Raw genomic sequence first — 21,856 nt, 5'->3', positions numbered from 1 at the left:
TTTTTATTCTCAATGTTTTTTTTTCTTTTGACAAATTGAATGTATTTATTTATTTAAGATTTGTTAAAGTACTCAATGACTGCAGAAAAAAATCGGTGTATATATTTTTTATTTTTCTTTAACGACACGTTCGTTTGAAACTGAACTGATACTGTTTTTAAATAAACTGCCATTGATTGGACTTTTGAACATGCTCAGTGTGCTCGCTGTCACTAAACAAAACCGCAAAAACAGATAAAAATGCCCGGTCACGTGACGCGCGGGGGGCTTGCGCGCTCCCATGAAGCACCGCGCGGGTCACAACGGACTCGGGTTCGTCACACTCAGTTTACGCGCCATTTATGAGTGCGAGTTCAGCGCAGGGAAGTGAACGAGCGCAGATCTCCTCCGGTTTATTCTCTAAACATACGATATATATGCCAATCCGTTTCACAGGAGCGCGAGATTCGGAGTGACATCGACGAGCGTGAGGAAAACAGCCGAATCACAGGTAAATAATGCGGATCAAGTCAAGTGTCAGATCGCATAAACGCAAACAAACGCGTTTATGAATAAACTAGTCGATTAACAGTCACACTTTGGGTTCATAAATGTGGATATATAGTGTGAACTAGTTTTAAACTGCAGCATAATCAACATTAAGTGATTAGTTTCCTGAAAGAACGTGACGTATTGCTGTCGTTATTAACCGGCGGATTGGTTTGTATATTAAGGAGAGTGTCTGAACGCGGTCTGTCGTCATTATTATCATTGTGTCTAACACAGTCGATATATAAATCCCTTACAGTCGGGTTTCTTTCCTTCATTTTGTCCTCAAGAGACGTAAAGCGGCTGGTGAGGGTTTAGTTCAGCTGTCAGCACACACACACACACACACACACACACTCGTGACGCGCTCAGTGTTGTCATGTATGAGCTCGTCATCAGGCTCGCCTCACACACACACACTTGTGTGAAGTCGAGTCTGTGGTGGTGTTTTTGTCTCGACACTATTGTTTATAATGCTTCAAAGAACGACACGATGTGTTTTCAGGTGCCGTGAATCATGCCTGCGAAGACCAGCAAGAGCTCGACGGCTGCCCGGAGAGCGGCGGAGGCGCGGGACGAGTCCGACGATGATGTGAGCGCGCCCGCGGGGAGCAGCGCGCCACCGGCCCGCGAGCACGGTAAGAACCGGGGAAAGTTTCTTCAGCGGAGCTTCGAGCGTGACTGACGCGAGCTTTGTTTCGTCAGATGTGTCCGTGTTTCTTTCTCATCTCGAGACGGGTGTCTTGTTTAGTGAAGTCAGTTAGCTGACTGCTAATGTTCACAGATTATTAGATGCTTAAGATGATGTAGTCATGGCTGTAAACATGGTACAACATCTGGAAACTTTACAGCTGTAATGTGACTGTGACCGCTATGTGTATATAACAACCTACATTGTGCTTTATAATTTTAAACTCTATCAAAGCGATGCTCGCATCATTCTCTTAGCTTTAACAAAAGTGTGGCTATCTTACACAACTTGATATGTAAATCATCAGAATTCAGCAAGGAATAACAGAAAGTGTGCAAGTTAAAGAATTAGTTCACTTTTAAATAAACTCACCCCCATGTCATTCAAGATGTTCATGTCTTTCTTTCTTCAGTGGAAAAGAAATGAAGGATTTTGATGAAATCATTCCAGGATTATTCTCCATATAGTGGACTTCACTGGTCTCCAAACGGTTGAAGGTCAAAATTACAGTTTCAGTGCAGCTTCAAAGAGCTTTAAACGATACCAGACGAGGAATAAGAGTCTTATCTAGAGAAACCATCGGTCATTTCTGAAAAAAATACAACAGTATATGTTTTATAAACACAAATGATCACCTCGCACGTGCTTCCGCTTTCCGTATTCTTCAGAAAGTTTACGCTGTATGTCCTACACCTTCCTTATTCATCTTACGGAACAAATGAAACTGGCGCCACGTTCGTTCCGTAAGTTGAATAGGGAAAGTCTAGAGTTGTCAAATGTACAGAGGAAATTTTAAAAATGTGACGCTTTGAGCGCTGTTGATTGGATTCGTAAACACCCCTGATTGGCCATTGTGTTGACGTACTCATCGGATGTGTCTGTGTCAACACAATGGCCAATCAGGTGTTTATGAATCCAATCAACAGCGCTCAAAGCGTCACATTTTTAAAACTTCAGTACCAAAATCAGTACTTTGACAACTCTAGACGCCACAATTATAAGCTGAAGGTGTCTGTGGTGAACAGCGAGCACGCATTCAGTACCCCGATTATTGATAGCGGCACACAGTAAACATGATTGCAAATTCAAATATGAACCCCCACCATCAGTGTGAAAATGTCCTCACTGTAACCTCATGTGAAATCAGATGCAGTGCGTGACCTTGTTGCAGGTTGGTGTGTTGATTGTTGTTGTTGTTGTTGTTGTTGTTGTTGTTGTTGCTGTAGATGTGTCTCCGGGCGAGCCGGCCGAGGTGCTTGATAACCGCAGTCTGGAGGAGATCCTGGGCAGCATCGCCCCACCGCCGCCCCCTGCCATGAGCTCCGAGCCCGGCGCCCCTCGCCTCATGATCACACACATCGTCAACAGGAACTTCAAGTCCTATGCTGGAGAACAGATTCTGGGCCCCTTCCATAAGGTACCGACAGCACAAACCCCTCTGACACCAGTGAACGTGATTCATCAGATCAGGTGTCCGGATCTGAGGCTCTGTTTACACCAGGGGCCTCAAGTATAAAACTTAGGATAACATCTACGGGAAAAAGTGTGCATACGCACAAAAGACAGATTTTGAAATAACCTCCCTGAAATCACCATACATGGAGCTTACAGCTCCTAGTTTTACTGTGCATTACATCATCTGCATATCATTTCCATGCATATTCCCATTCACATGACACCGTGTTTAACGGTACAAGACATTATGAAAATATGACTAAAAATGCATTATAAATTATCACATTACGTTGCTAAAAATCATTCACTATCCTTGTCTTGTTTTAGAATAAATAAATAAATCAAACTACTATCAAAATACTGTTCAGAGAAAGTTTTCAATAAAGAGTTATTCTCATTCTTTTCTACTGACCAAATAGTATTTTTAAGCATTTTAAACAAATCAAATTTATGCAGTTTTGCCTATAAGGTAAACATAATATATTGTAGGATGTTAATATTTTTTAATGTAAACAGATAGGCTGCATTATTTTTGCATTGAAAATTATTGTCTGACTAAAATAAAAAATTTTTTTTTAAAAATGTGCATATTTTACGGTTTCCTTAAATCTATCCTTCCAAAACAGTGGTATTTTTTTCATGACCATGAAAGGGGTTATCGTTAGGCTACTGTCTGTCATGACACACAGCACACCTGCGGTCAGCAGAGGTTGTACAGTACAGCGTACAGTAGTTACTCGTCGGACGATCACCGAGCGACTCCTTCAGTGTCTGTCATTATGCCAATATGTTGCTAAGCCATCTGCTTAGAAGTGCACATCATTAATCATTATTTGCACGAAAATATTTGATCAAAACATGAGTTCTGCTACTTGGAACACCATTTAAAGTGTAATTATCATGCGCCAAGCGATCCTCGCTGTAGTTAAAACATTAAAACAGCATGCCACAGGAAAAGTGTTCCAAAGCAGTGCATCCACTACAAAGATTTCTACTTAAATTCATATAAAATGTAACTTCTGGATAATGATTTCATGTAATTTTGGTGCTAAACTCAATTAAGGAGAGTGATGTATTTAATATAAATGTAAAACAGAGTTTAAAATCACTTCATTACTTCGCTCACTCCTGTAAAAGAGTGCGTACGCATGGTCTACAGCTCATCAGTGCCTTTTTTGTGCGTACACAATGTTTATACATCAGGCCCCTGGTATTAAGATGTGTTTTGGTTGATCGGATCACAAGTAGACAAGGGAGACAAATTCTTGTCTCTTTTGTCCACTTTCAACCACTTCTGTCCTGATTTCTTCGAGGGGAGGGTCTATGGGTGGGTTTTTTCAGACCTTTCGATTTAATGGACAATAAGCTTGCACAATTTACATACGAATGTGACCGGAGACGACAGAAAACATACGGAGAGAATCAGGTTTCGTTTCTGCTCTGACAGCTGCAAGACCGACCGAGCACTGAGTGTGTGAGTGTGTGTTAGAAATCAGGAATGGTGAGAGAACATTGTGCTTGGTACATTTTTCATCTTCAAACCAAACTTGGGTCTTCTGCTGAGAAAGTTTAAATCTCGTCTGTCCCATAGTGTTAACGCATTAGGTCAGTAGACGGAGAGTAAGCGTTTTTTTTTCTCATTCGACCACATGAGTCTTTCCACTATGAAAATAATCCAGTCGAATGTGTTTTCAACTACCTCTGGAAGTGATCGAAAGTAGACAAGCTCAAAACGTTTTACACCTGTATTTAGTGTCGTCCACTTGTGATCTGATCGACCAAAACACATCTTAATACCAGGAGGAAACAGGGCCTGAGTGTCTCAAAGTTCACTTTTCTTCTTCTTGTTTTCTCAGTGTCTTTGAATCAGCTGGTGTTTTAGTGATAATGGTTCACACAAGTATAGTTCTTCACATGTACTGTCAACATGTCCCACAATGGAAGTAATTCAAATATCTGTTGTGCAAAATATGCATTTATTGTGGATCAGAATGGAAAGTGAGCCAATGAACACGTAACGTGATAGAAATGAATGGTGGAATTTCACTTGTTTTAACAGCAAGGTTTGGCCTTTGCATCAGACAATAACACACTGCTGTTTAATTTAAATTTATTGCGCCCTCTTGTGGACTGTTGACTTTAAAATCTGGCCTTCATTGATCTTTTATCATAACTGAAATCATGATTTTTCAGACATTAAACGTGATTTTAGGTGTATTTTTGGACCTAATTAGATGTGCTCGACACATTGATAGATAAAATGTCATCTATCATTTGATAAGATGTTTGACAAATGCTGTCTGTGAGTATTGTACTTACAGCACCTCTCTTTGTTTCACTAAGAATAGTGGTGTAATAGTTGTGTCTGCGTTGTATCTTACCATCACGTTCTGTCTGATCTTTCTCTCATCAGCGCTTCTCCTGTATCATCGGTCCGAACGGCAGTGGCAAGTCCAACGTGATCGACTCCATGCTCTTCGTGTTTGGATACAGAGCTCAGAAGATCCGCTCCAAGAAGCTGTCTGTTCTGATCCACAGTTCTGACAAGCATCCGGATATCCAGAGCTGCACTGTAGAGGTGCACTTTCAGAAGATCGTCGATAAGGTGAACCAACATGACTACCTGCAGTCGTTGTGTTATACAAATGTGCCAAATAAGCCTAATGAAGATCAAAGATTTTTCTTTCTTCACAGTATATTGAGAATTAAGTGTTTCTTCTTCTGTACTTGTGTGTTCAGGAAGGAGACGACTACGAAGTCATCCCTAACAGCTCCTTCTATGTTTCGAGAACTGCAGGAAAAGACAACTCCTCTGCCTACCACATCAACGGAAAGAAAGCCACCTTCAAAGATGTGGGCGCACTACTGCGCAGCCACGGCATCGATCTGGACCACAACCGTTTCCTCATTCTGCAGGTAATCGCCATCACCTCTCTCGAACGCTGCATGCTCACGTCATTGCTGTTGGCCTCTTGTGTTTTCTGGAGAGTCGTGAATAAAGTCAACCTTGGACTGCTATAGCAGCGCGTCATGGTTTTCAACACGAGGGAAGGTGCAAACCATCATTTGCTGCTCTAGCGTTTTAAGGGCTAACAAACGCTAAACCTGACAATTGAACAAGGTTTGTAAACATGGGCTGTCCAAAAAGGTCAGAGGTCAACATCTGTCCACTCTTCCTTCCTCGCTTTAGCAGCACGTAAATATTGGTGTGTTAAAGTCAAGGCCAACCCCAATATTATGTGTGCTGCTTCAGTGAGGCAGGAGCGAGCCTCCTTTCACTTCCTTCACATCAGCTTGTGTTTTTGGACTTTTTTTTTTGCGCCGTTAACTCACACTGTTGTTCAGTTTAACATTAGTTTCATTCTGTTCTGTGTGGTTGATAAACCGGAGACACAGTGAAAGTGTCTCACATGTACATGTGTTTCTATCAGAGCAGCTTTATCAACCCTGTCATTGTACAGTGAAATGTAACCGGTGTGTTGGGTCAAGTGTTGTGGTGTTTGTGTGCATGTACGCTCTGAGGTTTGTGATTTTTCACAAGGACAGTCGCTTGCTTGCTGATATGCTGTTTAGCTAAGTGCGGATGCTTTCGATATAACATGCAAGTAGTTTTGTTATTTAGTTTTAATTCAGTGTAACCAAACATATAAATTAGGGATGCTCCGATCAGGATTTTTGCAGCCGATACAGACTACCAATATTTGTCATCATGATCAACCGATAATCCGGAAATGAAATGTGAGCTTTCTGTTGACTGTCACTGTAAACACTTTACACCCTGAAGGCATTGTAATGAATTCATTTTTCAAATTTCAATGTTTATTTATAGAGCACATTTAAACACAACCGAGGTTGACCAAAAGTGCTTTAAATGGATAAAAGTGACATATTTAAAAATAAAAGCTTAACTCTACAAAAATACATGGTACACTATATTGCTAAAAGTATTGGGACACCCCTCCAAATCATTAAATTCAGCTGCCAGTTGCATAAACATAGCCAATATGTTAAGACTGTGTCTTAAGTACTAGTATGAGCAACTAGTGATTAGTCAAGGGCAATCAGTGTCTTTTCGGTTTCAAATTATAATTGTAAAAAAACAATTTGATTCATTTTTATTCATGCTTGACATGATGACTATTAGAAAGTATATATGACTAGGGATGTAACGATTCACTCAACTCACTTCGATACGATTCACTGGTTTCACGATTCAATTTTCTCACGATTTAATAATATGAGATTTAAATGAGTGTCTATTTATTATTTCTCAGACAAAATGCAGCATATTTCTTTGTGAAACTGAAATATCTTTATAACAAAATTAAATTTTAAAATAAATCCTAAAATCAAATAAATGGTACTAAAAAAGAAATCTCTTCATATTAGTACATGAACAATGTTTATGTGCTCTATTACAGGCTGAACTATCTGTAGCCATTTAAAATGAGTCAACCACTGCATTTTAATCAAGATCCCAACAAAGATCCTGCATACATGCAGCATGAGCCGTGTTTAATTTAAATTGGATTGTATCATTTTAACACTGAAGCAAAAACAGAATGTTCAGACTTTAGCTTTGTGAAATTATGCTACATAAAACTTCATAACAGCAGACGGGCTGCATGAGAACGCAGATTCACTGTCTTGACAGCAGATGGCGCTTACGGAACAGCGCCAATACGGCGCTTCCATGGTTACCGCTGTAAACAAAGCAGCGCTGCGCGCTAAAACTGCTTTAAAATGCATTGTACGGAAGTAAGATGATAAGAAAATGCCTAAATCTAAAAAAACTAAGTCTAAACTTTTCTGAACAGTCAGTTACCCTCAACTATACATTCATATAAATCCCCGTCCCAAAATGTATCGCGATTCATTTAGTGTCTCAACCGACTTGAATTGTCACGTTTTAATCGATTTTTAACCGGTTCCGGATGCATCATTACAACTTCCCCAATTAATTCAAATTTAATGTTTTGCCTCGATTTTATTATTTTTAAATCAAGAAATCATGATTTTTAAGTACAAATGTTAGCAATTATAAAATCAGACAATTCAGCAATGATAACCGTTGAGAGCAGAAAGTAATCTGATCACATAATGACACGCCTGATTAATCACACTATGAATGTAGCTATTCTTAGCTATTCGTTTGCTAGTCTTAGTGGCTGTTCACTTACTAATGTGTTATTACATTGAACAAAAATCAAGACAAGGGCAGTTGAATGGGAAAAATGCAAAGTAATTAAACACGAGTTGAACTTTTTTTTGTGTGTGCAACAGCCAAACGTGTCCGGCAAACATAAAAACAGTAGGAAAAATAGCGCAATGGAATGCAAAAACCTGTAAAGAACTACTGTATTTTTGATGTTTCATGTTTGCATGATAGTGACAGGCTGAAAGCTGCTGTTTTCTGTTTTTACAAACCATTTGCTGTTAATAATAGCCTATTAATGGTGTTATTTGTTGCTATTACTTTTTGGCAGACATATTTAGAATTTTTGTAACTTTAATATGATTTCTGAGTATATAGGAAATGTTTAAGATAAGTTTGTACAACATTTGCCTTCCTATTTCATGCATATTTTCTGCAAAGATATTTAGCAAACTAAATTAATCGTTTTACATTTACAGCACGTTGACAGCATCACTTCAGGTGTGGCGCACTTGAAATAGAACTTTTTTTTTAAAAAATCAGATTGTTAATAAAGAGAATGTTAGTTGAATCATTGTTTACGTTTTTAAGTTGACTAGTTTAAAAAAAAAACTAAATGAATCGGTCAATCATTCTGGAAAAAAAAAACTTTTTTTTTTTTTTTTTTTTTTTTTTTTTTTTTTGGCCATATTGCCCAGCCCTAATAAGAACTGCTTACATGTGTAAAAATATTTAGAATTACATAAATTAAGTAATAAGATCCTGGTTGTTGAGTGATTTTTCCAGTGCAGTTTCAACTTTGATTCGGTAAATCATGACCTGTCAATCTGAACAATCAATCCAAGTGCGTGCCAGCTGTGAAACAGTGTCCGATTGGTCTCGACACATGGTCCCTACCCATCCACCACACCAGAGTTTCCATTGATTTAACTTTCAAAGGACGTTGGAAAACACAGTTTCATCAAAAATAAAGAGTACGATTTCCTGTGGTTTACTGTAGGCATGTGACAGTATCAAATTTATTTTGCGATGTTCTCATGTTCACGATATTGAAATGTTTAAAAAAAAAAAAGTGTTATAGGTTTATTAACTTTTTTTTTTCTTGTAACAGAAATAACTCTGGACATATAAATACAATAAAGCAATACACAAAAAAAATTATAAATAAACATGTTTCAAACATTTAAAGTGCTAAAGAATTATAAAGAACAATAGGTATCACTTTACAATAAGGTCTCATTAGTTAATTATTGCATTAACTAACATTAAAAATGAGCAATAGCTACATTTGTTACAGAAGTTATTGTTAAAGTTAGCTAAAAAAAAAAAAAATGCTACTGTTCATGTTAAAACAAGGGCGTGTTGTAGTCCAGATTAAAATATAAAATGTTTAAGTTTGAAAATAACAAGTACAATAAGTATTTAAGTGTTTGGTGCTGTGAATGAAAATCTGAATGGCTGTATAAAACATTTTAAATACTGTAGTAGCTATAGCCAGCTGCTTTGTTTACGGGGTTTTCCGGGGTAACCGCTGCATTTCTGCTGTTCCATCAGCGCCATCTGCTGTCAGAAAGTGAAAGTAAAGTCCCTTTAAGTTATTCTGTAGTCTTTGGTGAAAGTGCATTTTCATTTCATTCTCCTTCACTTGTTCCGCCATGCTGCTCATGCACGTTGGTCTTGTTTACATCCGTGCACATGCCTCTTTGACGCAGCAAAGTATTCTTAAGTGCATTTTAAATTGGAATAATTCGTAACAAATCACAGTATTTTGAAGTGCCCAAGATAACAATATTGCGCATATTCATTATCGTGATATATCATATTACCGTATACCGGCACTTTCTAGTTTACTGATGTTTTCCAATTTTTCAAAGCAGAACGTTGTGCAAAAGTGTCATCTGTATACTTTTTACATGCGCATCAGCAACCTTTTACTGTTTTACATAATCATTAAATCTTAATTAATCTTAAAGAGATTTTTCAATATTTGAACTTAAGATAAATTCTAACAACTTCATAATGTTCCTAAGTGCTGAAATATTTTCTTCACTTTTTTTTTTTTTTTTTTTCTTAAGAAACTGACATTGGTTTTAACTGATTGATTGGACATTATTGCAGATCAAGTCAAAGGCCGTCTTTTTGCGCTGCCTGCTGATTACCATAATAATCTAAATAAGCACACAGACTATTTATCACACCTGGCTTGACGGGACTTTTTTTGTGTGTGTGTAAAATACAATTTATTTTATTTTTATTTTTTATAAAAAATATTCTCAAGATAAGAATATTCTTAAGAAATGATTTTTAACTGAGCTTAATTGACGCATGTCGTGTTGTGTACATGTGAGGCCACTATATAATGCACAAACCACTGTCTTCCTCTCAATCTGGTTTATCACATTTGATTAAATCTGTATGGAGATACGAGGCGCATCAGTATGTTTGTGTAAGTGCAGTTGTGTCATGTCGTGTCATTGTCAGGGTGAGGTGGAGCAGATTGCCATGATGAAGCCCAAAGGACAGACGGAGCACGATGAAGGCATGCTGGAGTACCTGGAGGACATTATCGGCTCATGCCGTCTCAAAGAACCCATCAACGTCTTGTGCCGTCGGGTGGAGTTACTGAACGAGCAGCGAGGAGAGAAGGTACGTGATCATGGGCAGTGGAAACATTCATCTGCAGGTGTCTTGAGCAGGTTCATGTACTCCAGTATCTCGCAGGAGATTTTTTTTCCCCCCTACTTTTCTACTTCAAACATTTTGGAATAGAAGAAGTAATTCCTTTTTATATTATCCCTTTAAGCCACATATCCCAGCTTATGTAAGCAGATGTAAAGCTAATGTTGAAGCTCATGTGATTCTGCTGTAATTAGTGAAATGCATCAGTTGTAGTATCTGTGTGTGCGCAGCTGAATCGAGTGAAGCTGGTGGAGAAGGAGAAGAGCGCTCTGGAGGGGGAGAAGAATAAAGCCGTGGAGTTCCTCACATTAGAGAATGACATCTTTAAGAAGAGGAACCTCCTCTGTCAGTTCTATGTGTAAGACATTCACACCCCTGAAGACCCTGAACATGAACAACTGAGTGACACAGCTTGAACTCAAACTATACTTCAGTTTTGACACACATGCTTGGTGTATGATTACAGCCAAATGATTAGCCTTTCAATTCAAAGTATACATTCGATCACGTGCACACTAGAAAGAATTTTCGTTGTCATTTCCCATTAATTACCTAGACCAGTGGTTCTCAACCCGCAGGCCGCATGTGGCCCGTCACGAATGTAAATGCGGCCCGCGATATGCCGACCACAATTAAAAAATAAATTATAGCTTTACAGTTTATTTTTGTTTTTAAATTTAAAGTGAATTAAACAAATATAAATGAGCTATAATCATTTTGGTGAGCATTTATTATTTTCAGACATCAGATCTATGTAATGACAATCAATCACCACCAGATTGATGAATTTAATTTGAAAAGTGTTCAAAACTTTCTTCCGGGGAAGGCATGCCCCTCTTCACTCATAGTCTCAAAATCCTGTGGGAAACACTGCTCAATGCTTTCACACTGTGAGCAGTTCTTGATGGGTTTCCTGCAGAAGGGTTTGGTCATTCAGAGTGACGTTTGTGTTTCTACAGGCATGACCTACAGAAGCGTGCATCAGCGAAAGAAGCTGAGAAACAGCAGATTCAGGAGGACACAAAGGAACTGAGTGACAAAAGCAGCCAGCTGACGCAGGAGATGAAGACCAAGAATGAGGATCTGAAGGGTGTGGAGAAGTGAGAAATGTTTCCATCCTCCAAAAACTATTGATGATGAATCTTTAGCATGTATACCAGCTGCTCACATAATGTTCTTCATGTTTGGGTGTCACCCTCTGCTCAGAAGTTTATTTGGCTTATGATGTTTTTCCTCTGAAGGAAACTGACCAAGCTGACCAAGTTCATCGAGAGTCAGAAGGAGAAATTTACCCAGCTGGACCTGCAGGATGTGGAGGTGCGCGAGAAACTCAAACACACCAAGAGCAAAACCAAGAAACTGCAGAAACAGCTTCAGAAAGACAAGGAGAAGGTGAGTTGACTGATACTGCAGAGCAACTTTGTCTTGGACGTTCATCTGCAGCACTCGGGCTGGGCGAATAGTTGAGCCGCTCAGGTGGTTTCATGACTCTAGATCTTCATGAACATTTGTGTTCTGTCCAGCTGGAGGAGGTGAGGAGCGTTCCTGCGAGCAGTGAGAAGATCATCACGGAGGCGTCTGCTCAGAAGGAGCAGCTGGAGAAGAAGAAGCTGGAGGAGGAGCAGAAGTTAGCTCAGGTGATGGAGAGCCTGAAGGAGGAGACCAGCGGCCTACAGGAAGATAAAGAGGTACGCCAACATAACAGGATTATGTGTGACGCAGCTAATAGCACTCTTATCCAAAACGTGCTGCAGTGTCTATAATGCAATTATCAGCAAGCAAAACATGCGCAAAGCACACACATTTGCATTGGTGCTACTTATAGTGCACAAATAAAATCCTGAGAACTGGTTTTGATTGTTCAGGCTTGGCGTTAATAATGCATGTTTATAACATATGGCACTATAATTTGTTTTTTGACTACATTTTCCATATGTGTTCTGTTGGTCTCAATCTGTGCTCCTTGTGTCTGGTGTTCCTGCAGAAGAAGGAGCAGGAGCTGCTGGAGTTGAGCAAGACGGTGAACGAGACACGCTCACGGATGGACGTGGCACAGTCAGAGCTGGACATCTACCTGAGTCAGCACAACACCGCTGTGAGCCAACTCAACCAGGCCAAAAATGCCCTGCAGGAGGCTGTGGACACACTGCGAGAGAGGAGAGCCGCCATCAAAGACCTGCCCATCAAAATACCCCAGTGTGAGGAGCAGCTCAAGAAGGTGAAGAGTCTTTGTTTCAAAGAGCTCTCATTAAAATAGTTCATTTTGTGATCAGCTCTAGAAAAACAGCTGATGAGATGGATACAAAAAACAGGATGCGATGGATCTATGTGGCATTGATTGTAAAATGAAGTTGTGTGTGTGTTTGTCTTGCAGGACGAGCAGGAGCTGGAGCAGATCTCTGAGCAGGACAGGCAGAAGCGAGCGCAGGTTGGTGACATGAGACAGAAGGTGGCTGAAGCCAAGAGCTCTCTGTCCTCCAACCGCAGCCGCAGCAAAGTGCTGGACGCCCTCATGCAGCAGAAGCGCTCAGGAAAGATCCCAGGCATCCTGGGACGGCTGGTACGTCCACTCGCGTTCACCTCAGCCAGCTAATCGTTTTATGCAGTTAAACATCCTCACGTTCCTGATGGTGTCTCAACAGGGTGATCTGGGAGCTATTGATGAGAAGTATGACGTGGCCATCTCCTCCAGCTGTGGCTCCCTGGATAATATTTTAGTAGACACCATTGACACAGCGCAGAAGTGCGTCACGTTTCTGAAGGCCCAGAACATCGGTGTGGCCACTTTCATTGGTCTGGACAAGGTGGGAAAATTGACATGTGGCTCAGTGCTTCTAAACTCATGACTAAAGCGTGCCATTATCAGATCCATATTGCCTTGCAGAACCCTTTATCACGGTCCATGTGAAGTCCTGTAGTGATGATGTTTGGTGTTGTTGTTCAGATGAAAGTGTGGCAGCAGAACATGGGCTCCATCTCCACCCCAGAGAACATCCCTCGTCTGTTTGACATGGTGCGGGTGAAGGACGAGGGCGTGCGCCCCGCGTTCTACTTCGCCCTCAGGGACACGCTGGTGGCCAAAGACCTGGAGCAGGCCACCCGAGTGGCTTTCCAGAAGGACAAGCGCTGGAGGGTGGTCACACTGCAGGGGCAGATCATCGAGCAGGCCGGTGAGTTTTTTTCACTTAGGGATGCACCGAGACCCAAATCCTGAGCGTCGGCCAACATGATCTGATACCAGTGCAGTTTTGTCTTCATCATTGTAGAATATCTATAGCTCAGAGTGTGTGTAGGGCCCTATGATTTCCACGACGCAGATGGAATCCCAGATTCCAACATAAAAACAGAATTTACTGTATAACGTGGAATGTTACGGAATTTGTCAAATTTTTGAAGAATAAATGAAAAGTAGGTCAGAACACTTAAATTGCAATATATACTAGTGTGTGAATATTAAAAAGACCATTTAAAAATGAATTCTGCATGTTCTGTTAGCGTGGTTTCATTTACCCCACACACACACACACACTGAAGCACACGTGACGCTCGTGTTTTTCAGCCTCTGCCACATCGCTGTTTGAGGACATGAATGCATGACTTAATCTCCAGAGCCGCTCTGACAGTCACTTCATCAACATTTTACTGTTTCATTTGAGAAAAACTATTGTCATATCATAAACGCACAAACTCAAAGCAGGTCTTCATGGCAACCCGTCAAAATAACCCGTTTGGTTTAACTTAAAGAAATGTTGACACACAATATGTCCAAAAAAAAAAAAATTGTACAGTAAAAATTTATTTTTAAGGAATAACTACAATTTTTTTCTTCCATGTTTTAATTTGAACAGTAAAGCTCTGTTGTGCAGCACTTTGTTTGACATTTTTTGTTGAATGTCATATGACTGAAAGATCAATTAAATTGTTTTATGCCTTTATGCGTATTTCATAGGGCCCTAAAAATGTAATTTCTGTTAGACTTAATAAATTGTTGTTAAATTGTACAAGTTTCTTGAATTCAATTAATTAGACATGCTTTTTGATTACTAAAATTAAATTTTACCATTGAAATGGAGTCTAAGAAAAAATTAAAAAGGGGAAAGGAAAAAAAAACGGAATCCAGAAAAAAAATTTTAATGGAAAAAATTATGTGTGGAACTGATGATCACTCTTTTGTGTGTTAAACATAATCCAATAAATAGACACCATTTGATTTTAGGGAAAAACAACAAAAAATATTATGTGCACAGAAACTTTCAAATCAAATCTAAACAAAAATAAAACTGAATGCAAGAGTAGTGCTAAATCTGAAATGTTAAAAAGAAATACTGTTTGTGGTGTTATAAAATCTTCATGAAAACAATTTGTAAGAAATAAATACTATAAAACTAACTCATATTTTTTAAATGCATTGCACAGCTTTTTAATGGAGCAACAAAAGCAAGATAGGTCATAAATAATCTTTCAATGCTCAAAACTATCATAATATGAAAGAACATCCCAGGTGCAGAAAGCAACACAACTCACAGTGCACAAAGAGAAGAGATGTGTGCACAGCTCCTAGTGTGATATATCAATCCAAGAGTTTGAGCCTTTTACCTTCAGTCACTGTGTGCATGATGCCAGCTCATCTCTACTCCAGTGTCATGATCTAACAGACAAAAAAAAGCCGTAAACTTTGGCAAGATAAAGTCTTTTAATGCAAATCCACAGACCTTTATCTACAGATCAAGTATAATAATGGGAACACTGAGAGTTTTTCCACGCTAACTGCTGTAACTTAACTGTTTGAGTGACTGAATGGAGAATGCTGCAGTGGAGCACGAGTTTCCATGAACTTTATTTAATGACGTAAATATTATAATTATATTATAAAATATTATAAATCCTTCACATCAAGCTATTGAATGGCTTCAGAAGACTTGAAATATATTGTGCATGATAACTTTTTATGGTGCTCCATAATGTTTTTTGCTCTTCATGAAGCTTAACAGTTACAACCATGAGTGTACACAATATCGGATTTGGATCGGTACAATCTTTTCTGCAGGATCGAAGCCGATAATGAATAAAGGATTGGTGCATTTGTAGTACAACAGTAATATATTTTAAGATAGTTTCTTCAAGTTCCGCATGTATGGCTGGTAATGAGGAGCTTTCTCTCACTTTCACTGTGGTGTGATGATCCTCAGGTACCATGACTGGAGGAGGAGGACGTGTGATGAAGGGCAGGATGGGCTCCTCCGTCTGCGCTGATGTCACTCAGGAGCAGGTCAGAAGCTATTTCACTTAAACATCTTCTGCGCACCCTCATGTGTGGGTCCAAACTTTCTTTCGTGGAGCACAGCAGGTGATTTATCCAGATGGTTGTTTTTAGCAAATAAAAACAGCCAAAACGGTGGACGTTTAACTAGCGCTTCTAAATTCAGTCAGTAAGTGTGTTTTTGTGTCTTTAATGTGTCTTTAGCGCCTCAGTTGAACCGATTATCTCTTCCTCTTTACTAGTAGTTACAGCACCAAATAAACATGAATGAACATCAGGAGAAACAGTACAACTTATTTCAATGAATCATGTCTCATGTTATCGTTCAATCAGTGTTTCAAATGCAGAAAAGTGTCATTAAAACAGCTTGAGAACAATAACATCACGTTTACCTCAGAAAAGCCGTTCGGTGACAAAAAAAACTTTTAGTTGGCTAAAAAATAACACTAGAGAAGAGCATTTCAATAAATATATGCACTATATTACATATTCATTATGTTAGTGATGTCTCATTTGTTTGATTTATTATGAAAACAAGTTTGTTACAGCCACATTTTAAATGTATATATTTCAACAACGAATTTGAGTATCATAACAAATTATTTGACAAAGAAAACTTTCATTTTGGTTTCAGTAAAAAAAAAAAAAAAAAAAAAAAATTTCAGTGCTTCTCTAGCTAAAGACCTGTGATTGTGTGCAGCTGGATAAAATGGAGAGCGCTTTGAACAAGGAGGTGACGCAGCTACAGGACTGGCAGCAGAGGAAACAGCAGCTGGAGGAGAAGGTGCACAAAGCCAGACGTGAGCTGAGAGACATGAAGAACACGCTGGAGAAATATACAGCCACCATCCAGGTCAGACAGCCCTCGAGCCCTGATGGCACATCAACACGAGCGTGTGAGCGCTGCCTTCTGTTAACCAGTCATGTGTCTTACAGAGCCTGACAGAGCAGGAGCTCCATCTCAAGACTCAGATGAAGGATCTGGAGGCCAACGTCATCTCTGCCGCTCCTGATAAAGCCAAGCAGAAGCAGATGGAGAAGAGCATGGACGTCTTCAGGAAAGGTGCGTTCGTTTTGCTGATGCATTTATATTTTTTTGATATTTTGAAGAAATGATCACTAGATGTAATGATGTTTGTTTTCTGCTGAAGACTTCGAGGCAGCGTCCACTAAAGCAGGGAAGGTGGAGGCTGAGGTGAAGAGGCTGCACACGCTCATCGTGGACATCAACAGTCACAAGCTGAAGGCCCAGCAGGACAAACTGGACCAGATCAACACACAGCTGGATGAATGTTCCTCAGCCGTCACCAAAGCCCAGGTGGCCATCAAGACTGCCGGACGGTCAGTAACCAAATCCACTGATTATGGGGTTTTATTATCATATTTTAAGTTTTTAAATGGTTAACTATAAACATTAGGGCTGGGTAATGACACAAATTTCATGATTTGATTCGATATGGATTGTTTTGGATATATGTGACTTGCAGTACATAGAAAATTTTCTCAAAGAAAAAAAATCTCTCGGCTATTGCTGTAAACTAGTTGGTACTAGAGGTCGACCGCACCGATTTATGGCTCTAAAGGTTATCAGCAATAATCTGATAGTTTCTCCTGGTTGTGTCCATTGCCAGAGCAGCTGAAAAGGCTCCGCTGCCATTACACAGTACAAGAGCGGCCTCTAGAGGCCAACTAAAAATCATCACGCCTCATGGTGTATCGGAGCGGAATCAGATGCTGGTGTAACACTTTGACAAAGAAAAGACATGAACGCATCATATTTTAAAATGATTTTGTTGACTAAACAGCAGTGTGTTTGACGAGTATCTCAAGCGATAAGAACAATGTGACAAAAACGCACTATGGGATGAGCTCGACTGAACAAACAGGAACTGAGTTTGTGGAGAGCCAGTTGATCAATTTCAGAAGTGCATTGTGTCCTCTGATTTTGCAGTAATCTGAAGAAGTCAGAGGACAGCGTGTCTCAGCTGGAGAAGGAGATCGGCGAGAACGAGAAGCTGATCGAGGAGCTGACGGAGCAGCTGAAGAAGCTGGAGGAGCAGGCTGGAGAGATCATGCAGACGTACCAGCAGGCTGAGGTACTTCCTGTTCCCGTCCTCTGGCTCAGACTGTGAACGCATCAAGGGCTGGGATGGCGCTCATTTCTGAGAGTGTGTGTGTGTTTGTGTAGGAAGCTCTGCCGGAGGTTCAGGAACAGCACCGTGGTGTCCTTCAGGAGATCAAGGCCCTACAGGAGCAGGAGCACGCTCTGCAGAAAGAGTCTCTCAGTGTGCGGCTGAAGGTGGAGCACATTGACACGGCCATCGCTGAGTGCCACACCAAGATCAAACACTGGGAGAAAGAGGTACTGAGCCCACACACGCCTCATACAGTATCTGGAGCTCCAAATATAGCACACATTCGCCATATGTTCCCGGTGCTGATGATTAGACGTCAACCGATATTGAGTTTTTTTTTAAATTATTTTTATTACAGATTATTTGCATGTTTATTTGCCCGATAACCAATATATAGACCCAATATTTATTTATTTTATGTTTAACAATAACACTGAACTGAACAAACTGTTTTATTTAACACTTTTTAAATGCTGTAATTTTTGCAATTTTCACTCATGATTGTAACGGGAGAGAGTACAAACACCGTAAGCATGAAGTTTCCCCACAAAACAAGCATTTTATTAATGTTAATCAACATGATGAATCGTGATTACAATATCAACGGCCTTTGACTACTACTATTTTTGTAGCTGCAACGATATGGATTGTGTATTATTGTATAATTGTGCAGCACTATGGCCTCTGTTGTTTGTCTACCATCTGTGCTCCTCTATCTGTCATGTTTTAGCTTCTCCCCCTTGTTATTAGTTTATTTGCCCCACCTGCCCTCCTCATTTCCTACTTGGTTGTGGTTGTTGACCCAGTCTGCTGTTGGTCCTGTTATAGGGTGTTTGTTTGTATTAATTAATAAAAGCACCCTCATCTTCTCATCATGTCTGTCTCAGGCCAGCAAGCTGACGCTGCACCCCATCGATGGTGTGCCATCAGAAGAGCTGCCCGCACTGAACTCAGAGCAGCTGGAAGACATCGGCAACCCAGACGTCTTCAAGAATGAGATCGCTCTGCTGGAGGACCGCTGTGCCAACATGAAACCCAACCTGGGAGCCATCGCAGAGTTCAAGAAGAAGGTACATGCTCCTGTTCTCAGATTATAATTTATTTATTTTTTTATTTTCTTCTCACTCGAATGCAGTGATTTGGTCAGGTGAGTGAATAAAAACTACAGCCCAAAGACTGACAGTGTGTGTCTGTGTGTGTAGGAGGAACTGTACCTGCAGAGAGTGGCGGAGCTTGATGACATCACCACACAGAGAGACTCCTTCAAGAGAGGCTGTGAGGACCTGCGCAAGCAGAGACTGCATGAGTTCATGGCTGGATTCAACATCATCACTAATAAACTGAAGGAGAACTATCAGATGCTCACGTTAGGAGGAGACGCTGAGCTCGAGCTGGTGGACAGTCTGGATCCCTTCTCTGAGGGCATCATGTTCAGGTGTGCATCTTCACATCAGTCACCTGCTACGGCTGGAACACACTTTTACGATCTAAACAGGTTTTAGAACACTGGGCATCATACACTTGTTTACAGAGAAACACTTCGCCGAACACATCAAACTCACAGAGGTACAAACGTATCCTTGCTGCGAAACGCATGACAAATGAAAACAACGTTCATTCTATAATCAGCTCAAAATATCAGACATGTTTGATGATCTCTGTCTGGATGGATTCATAGTCTGAAGGTAAAAAGAAACACTACGCTAATGATACACTACAAACTCTGACTGCCCAATATCTGCAGACTGGCTATGACTTTCAGCAACTAGCGTTGACTCGGCAAATCAAGTCAAAAGTCATGTAGTGAATCCCAGACTTTACTGTGAGCTCTATATGTGAAGGCACTTTCCACAAAGATACAAACTGGTGTCTCATGCTTTTTGCAGTCAGTTCAAGCATAAGCGTCTTGTTCTGTTGGGTCAGTTATTACTATGACCTGGATCAATTTAAAGCATACAGCAGTAACTACAGAGCAATATATGGTCCCAGTCTAGCTGAGTGATATCTTGACAGCCTTGTTTTTGTCCTGTGTCTCCTAGTGTGCGTCCTCCTAAGAAGAGCTGGAAGAAGATCTATAATCTGTCTGGAGGAGAGAAGACGCTCAGCTCTCTGGCGCTGGTGTTTGCGCTGCATCACTTCAAGCCCACGCCGCTCTACTTCATGGATGAGATCGATGCTGCCCTCGACTTCAAGAACGTCTCCATCGTGGCCTGCTACATATATGTATGTCCCGCTTCATTATTCACCAGTCAGATACACCAGATACACTACTTTTTTAGTTTTAGTTTTTGCATTATATTCCAAGTCTTCTGAAGCCATTCGATAGCTTTGTGTGAGGAACGAACAGATATTTAAGCTTTAAGAAATGTAGGGGTGCAACATTAATTCTGTTCGATACATGACAGTGATCCCACTCTGTCCCTGACTACATGTATTTAACGTTTGGTAACACTTTAGTTTAGGGTCCAGTTCTCACTAGGAACTAGTTGCTTATTATCATGCATATTACTAGGATATTGGCTGTTTATTAGTATTTATAAGGCAGATATTAATGCCTTATTCTGCATGACCATATTCTACATCCCATAATCCTATCCCACACCTAAACTTAGCAACTACCTTACTAACTATTAATAAGCAGTAATTAGAGGCAAAAGTGATAGTTAATAGTAAGAACTGGATCCTAAACTAAAGTGTGACCAAAGTTCAAAATATTTTATTTATTTATTTATTTATTTTTTATTTTTAATTTTTTTAAATAAGTATTCAGTTATTTATTAAGTTATATTTTGATATTTTTAACATTTAACAGCAGTGCATGACTATCCAGTAAACTAAATAAACTCACATTTTGTATCATCAAGACCAACAAATTGAAATTATATCCTGCATTATATAAAGTAGTTTATTAATTTACAACATCACAAACAGTTAGCACTGAATACAGGCATAAACGCATCTGAAATGTTTTGTGATTAAGTCACTGAAACCACATACAAAAGCATCCCTTGGTTCCAAATGCTGTAACTTATCACCACAATTTGTTCCAGATGCAGATCATGTAGGGGAACTTCCCTAAAAAATTGTCCTACTACTTTATTTCTTTCCTGAGTTATTGCATGTCAAATAAGATATGTATGTGTGTGTATATATATATATATATATATATATTATTGTATTTTATCAGCAGTTTCTCAGTATGAATGTCCAAATAATAATACATTTTTGTCTCTAAATATTTGTCTTTAAAGTTTTCTATCAAACGATACCTTTTGACTCTCCTTGCTGTAGTTTTTGAGTTGAGTCTTTTGTGTGTATCAACTCTAAAAATGCCTTCAGGGCTTAAAGGGTTGCTGTAACAGGATCATTGATTGTTACAGCTGTTGTTCAGGAAATTAAATTACCATCAAGTACACACTAAATAAAATCAAATGATTTTTGCCCTCCAATTCTAATTGTCAACTTTCCCACATTATTTCAGGAGCAAACCAAGAATGCTCAATTCATCATCATCTCCCTGAGGAACAACATGTTTGAAATGGCCGACCGTCTCATTGGCATCTACAAGACTCACAACACCACCAAGAACGTGGCCATCAACCCCAAAACCATCGTCCTCCGAGAGATTGAGACGGCATGAGTGTTTCCCAGTACTGCATATATCACTCGCTCTTTCTGATGGTTTGTCTGTTTCCACATCACTGTTCACCTTTTACATGTCTCATCATACTTATTCTGTGTCCTCTCTTTTTAACTTTAAATAAAATGACCTTTTTTCTATATTATTGTAGGTGTAACATGCAATATTATCATGTTTTCACTGCACTGCAGATGAATGTTTTAAATAAACATTAAATTTGATGTTTTGATTTCTGTGACACTTTTACATCTTAACTACACTTGATATATTTTATCTTTAGAGTTCGAGCTGAGTTTAATAACCAGAAGAAAGC

At 39.6% G+C, this 21,856-nt stretch overlaps 1 protein-coding gene across 1 annotated transcript; it reads left to right on the top strand.

Moving 5' to 3' along the window:
* Window positions 1-294: 294 nt before the first annotated feature.
* On the top strand, window positions 295-21,764 carry smc4 (structural maintenance of chromosomes 4). Its single transcript, XM_048162026.1, has 24 exons — window positions 295-490; window positions 1,034-1,166; window positions 2,446-2,636; window positions 5,088-5,279; window positions 5,414-5,590; window positions 10,311-10,475; window positions 10,739-10,866; window positions 11,468-11,608; window positions 11,750-11,900; window positions 12,032-12,196; window positions 12,493-12,726; window positions 12,883-13,068; window positions 13,151-13,312; window positions 13,453-13,678; window positions 15,698-15,777; window positions 16,469-16,621; window positions 16,705-16,831; window positions 16,920-17,109; window positions 17,720-17,864; window positions 17,957-18,130; window positions 18,791-18,973; window positions 19,106-19,338; window positions 19,943-20,126; window positions 21,385-21,764. The coding sequence occupies exons 2-24, from the start codon at window positions 1,046-1,048 to the stop codon at window positions 21,541-21,543; spliced, it is 3,867 nt and encodes a 1,288-aa protein (XP_048017983.1). The 5' UTR covers window positions 295-490; window positions 1,034-1,045; the 3' UTR covers window positions 21,544-21,764.
* Window positions 21,765-21,856: the final 92 nt, after the last annotated feature.

Source organism: Megalobrama amblycephala, linkage group LG16, assembly GCF_018812025.1.
Source record: "Megalobrama amblycephala isolate DHTTF-2021 linkage group LG16, ASM1881202v1, whole genome shotgun sequence".
Taxonomy (NCBI): domain Eukaryota; kingdom Metazoa; phylum Chordata; class Actinopteri; order Cypriniformes; family Xenocyprididae; genus Megalobrama; species Megalobrama amblycephala.
This window is presented reverse-complemented; position numbering and strand designations above follow the sequence as displayed.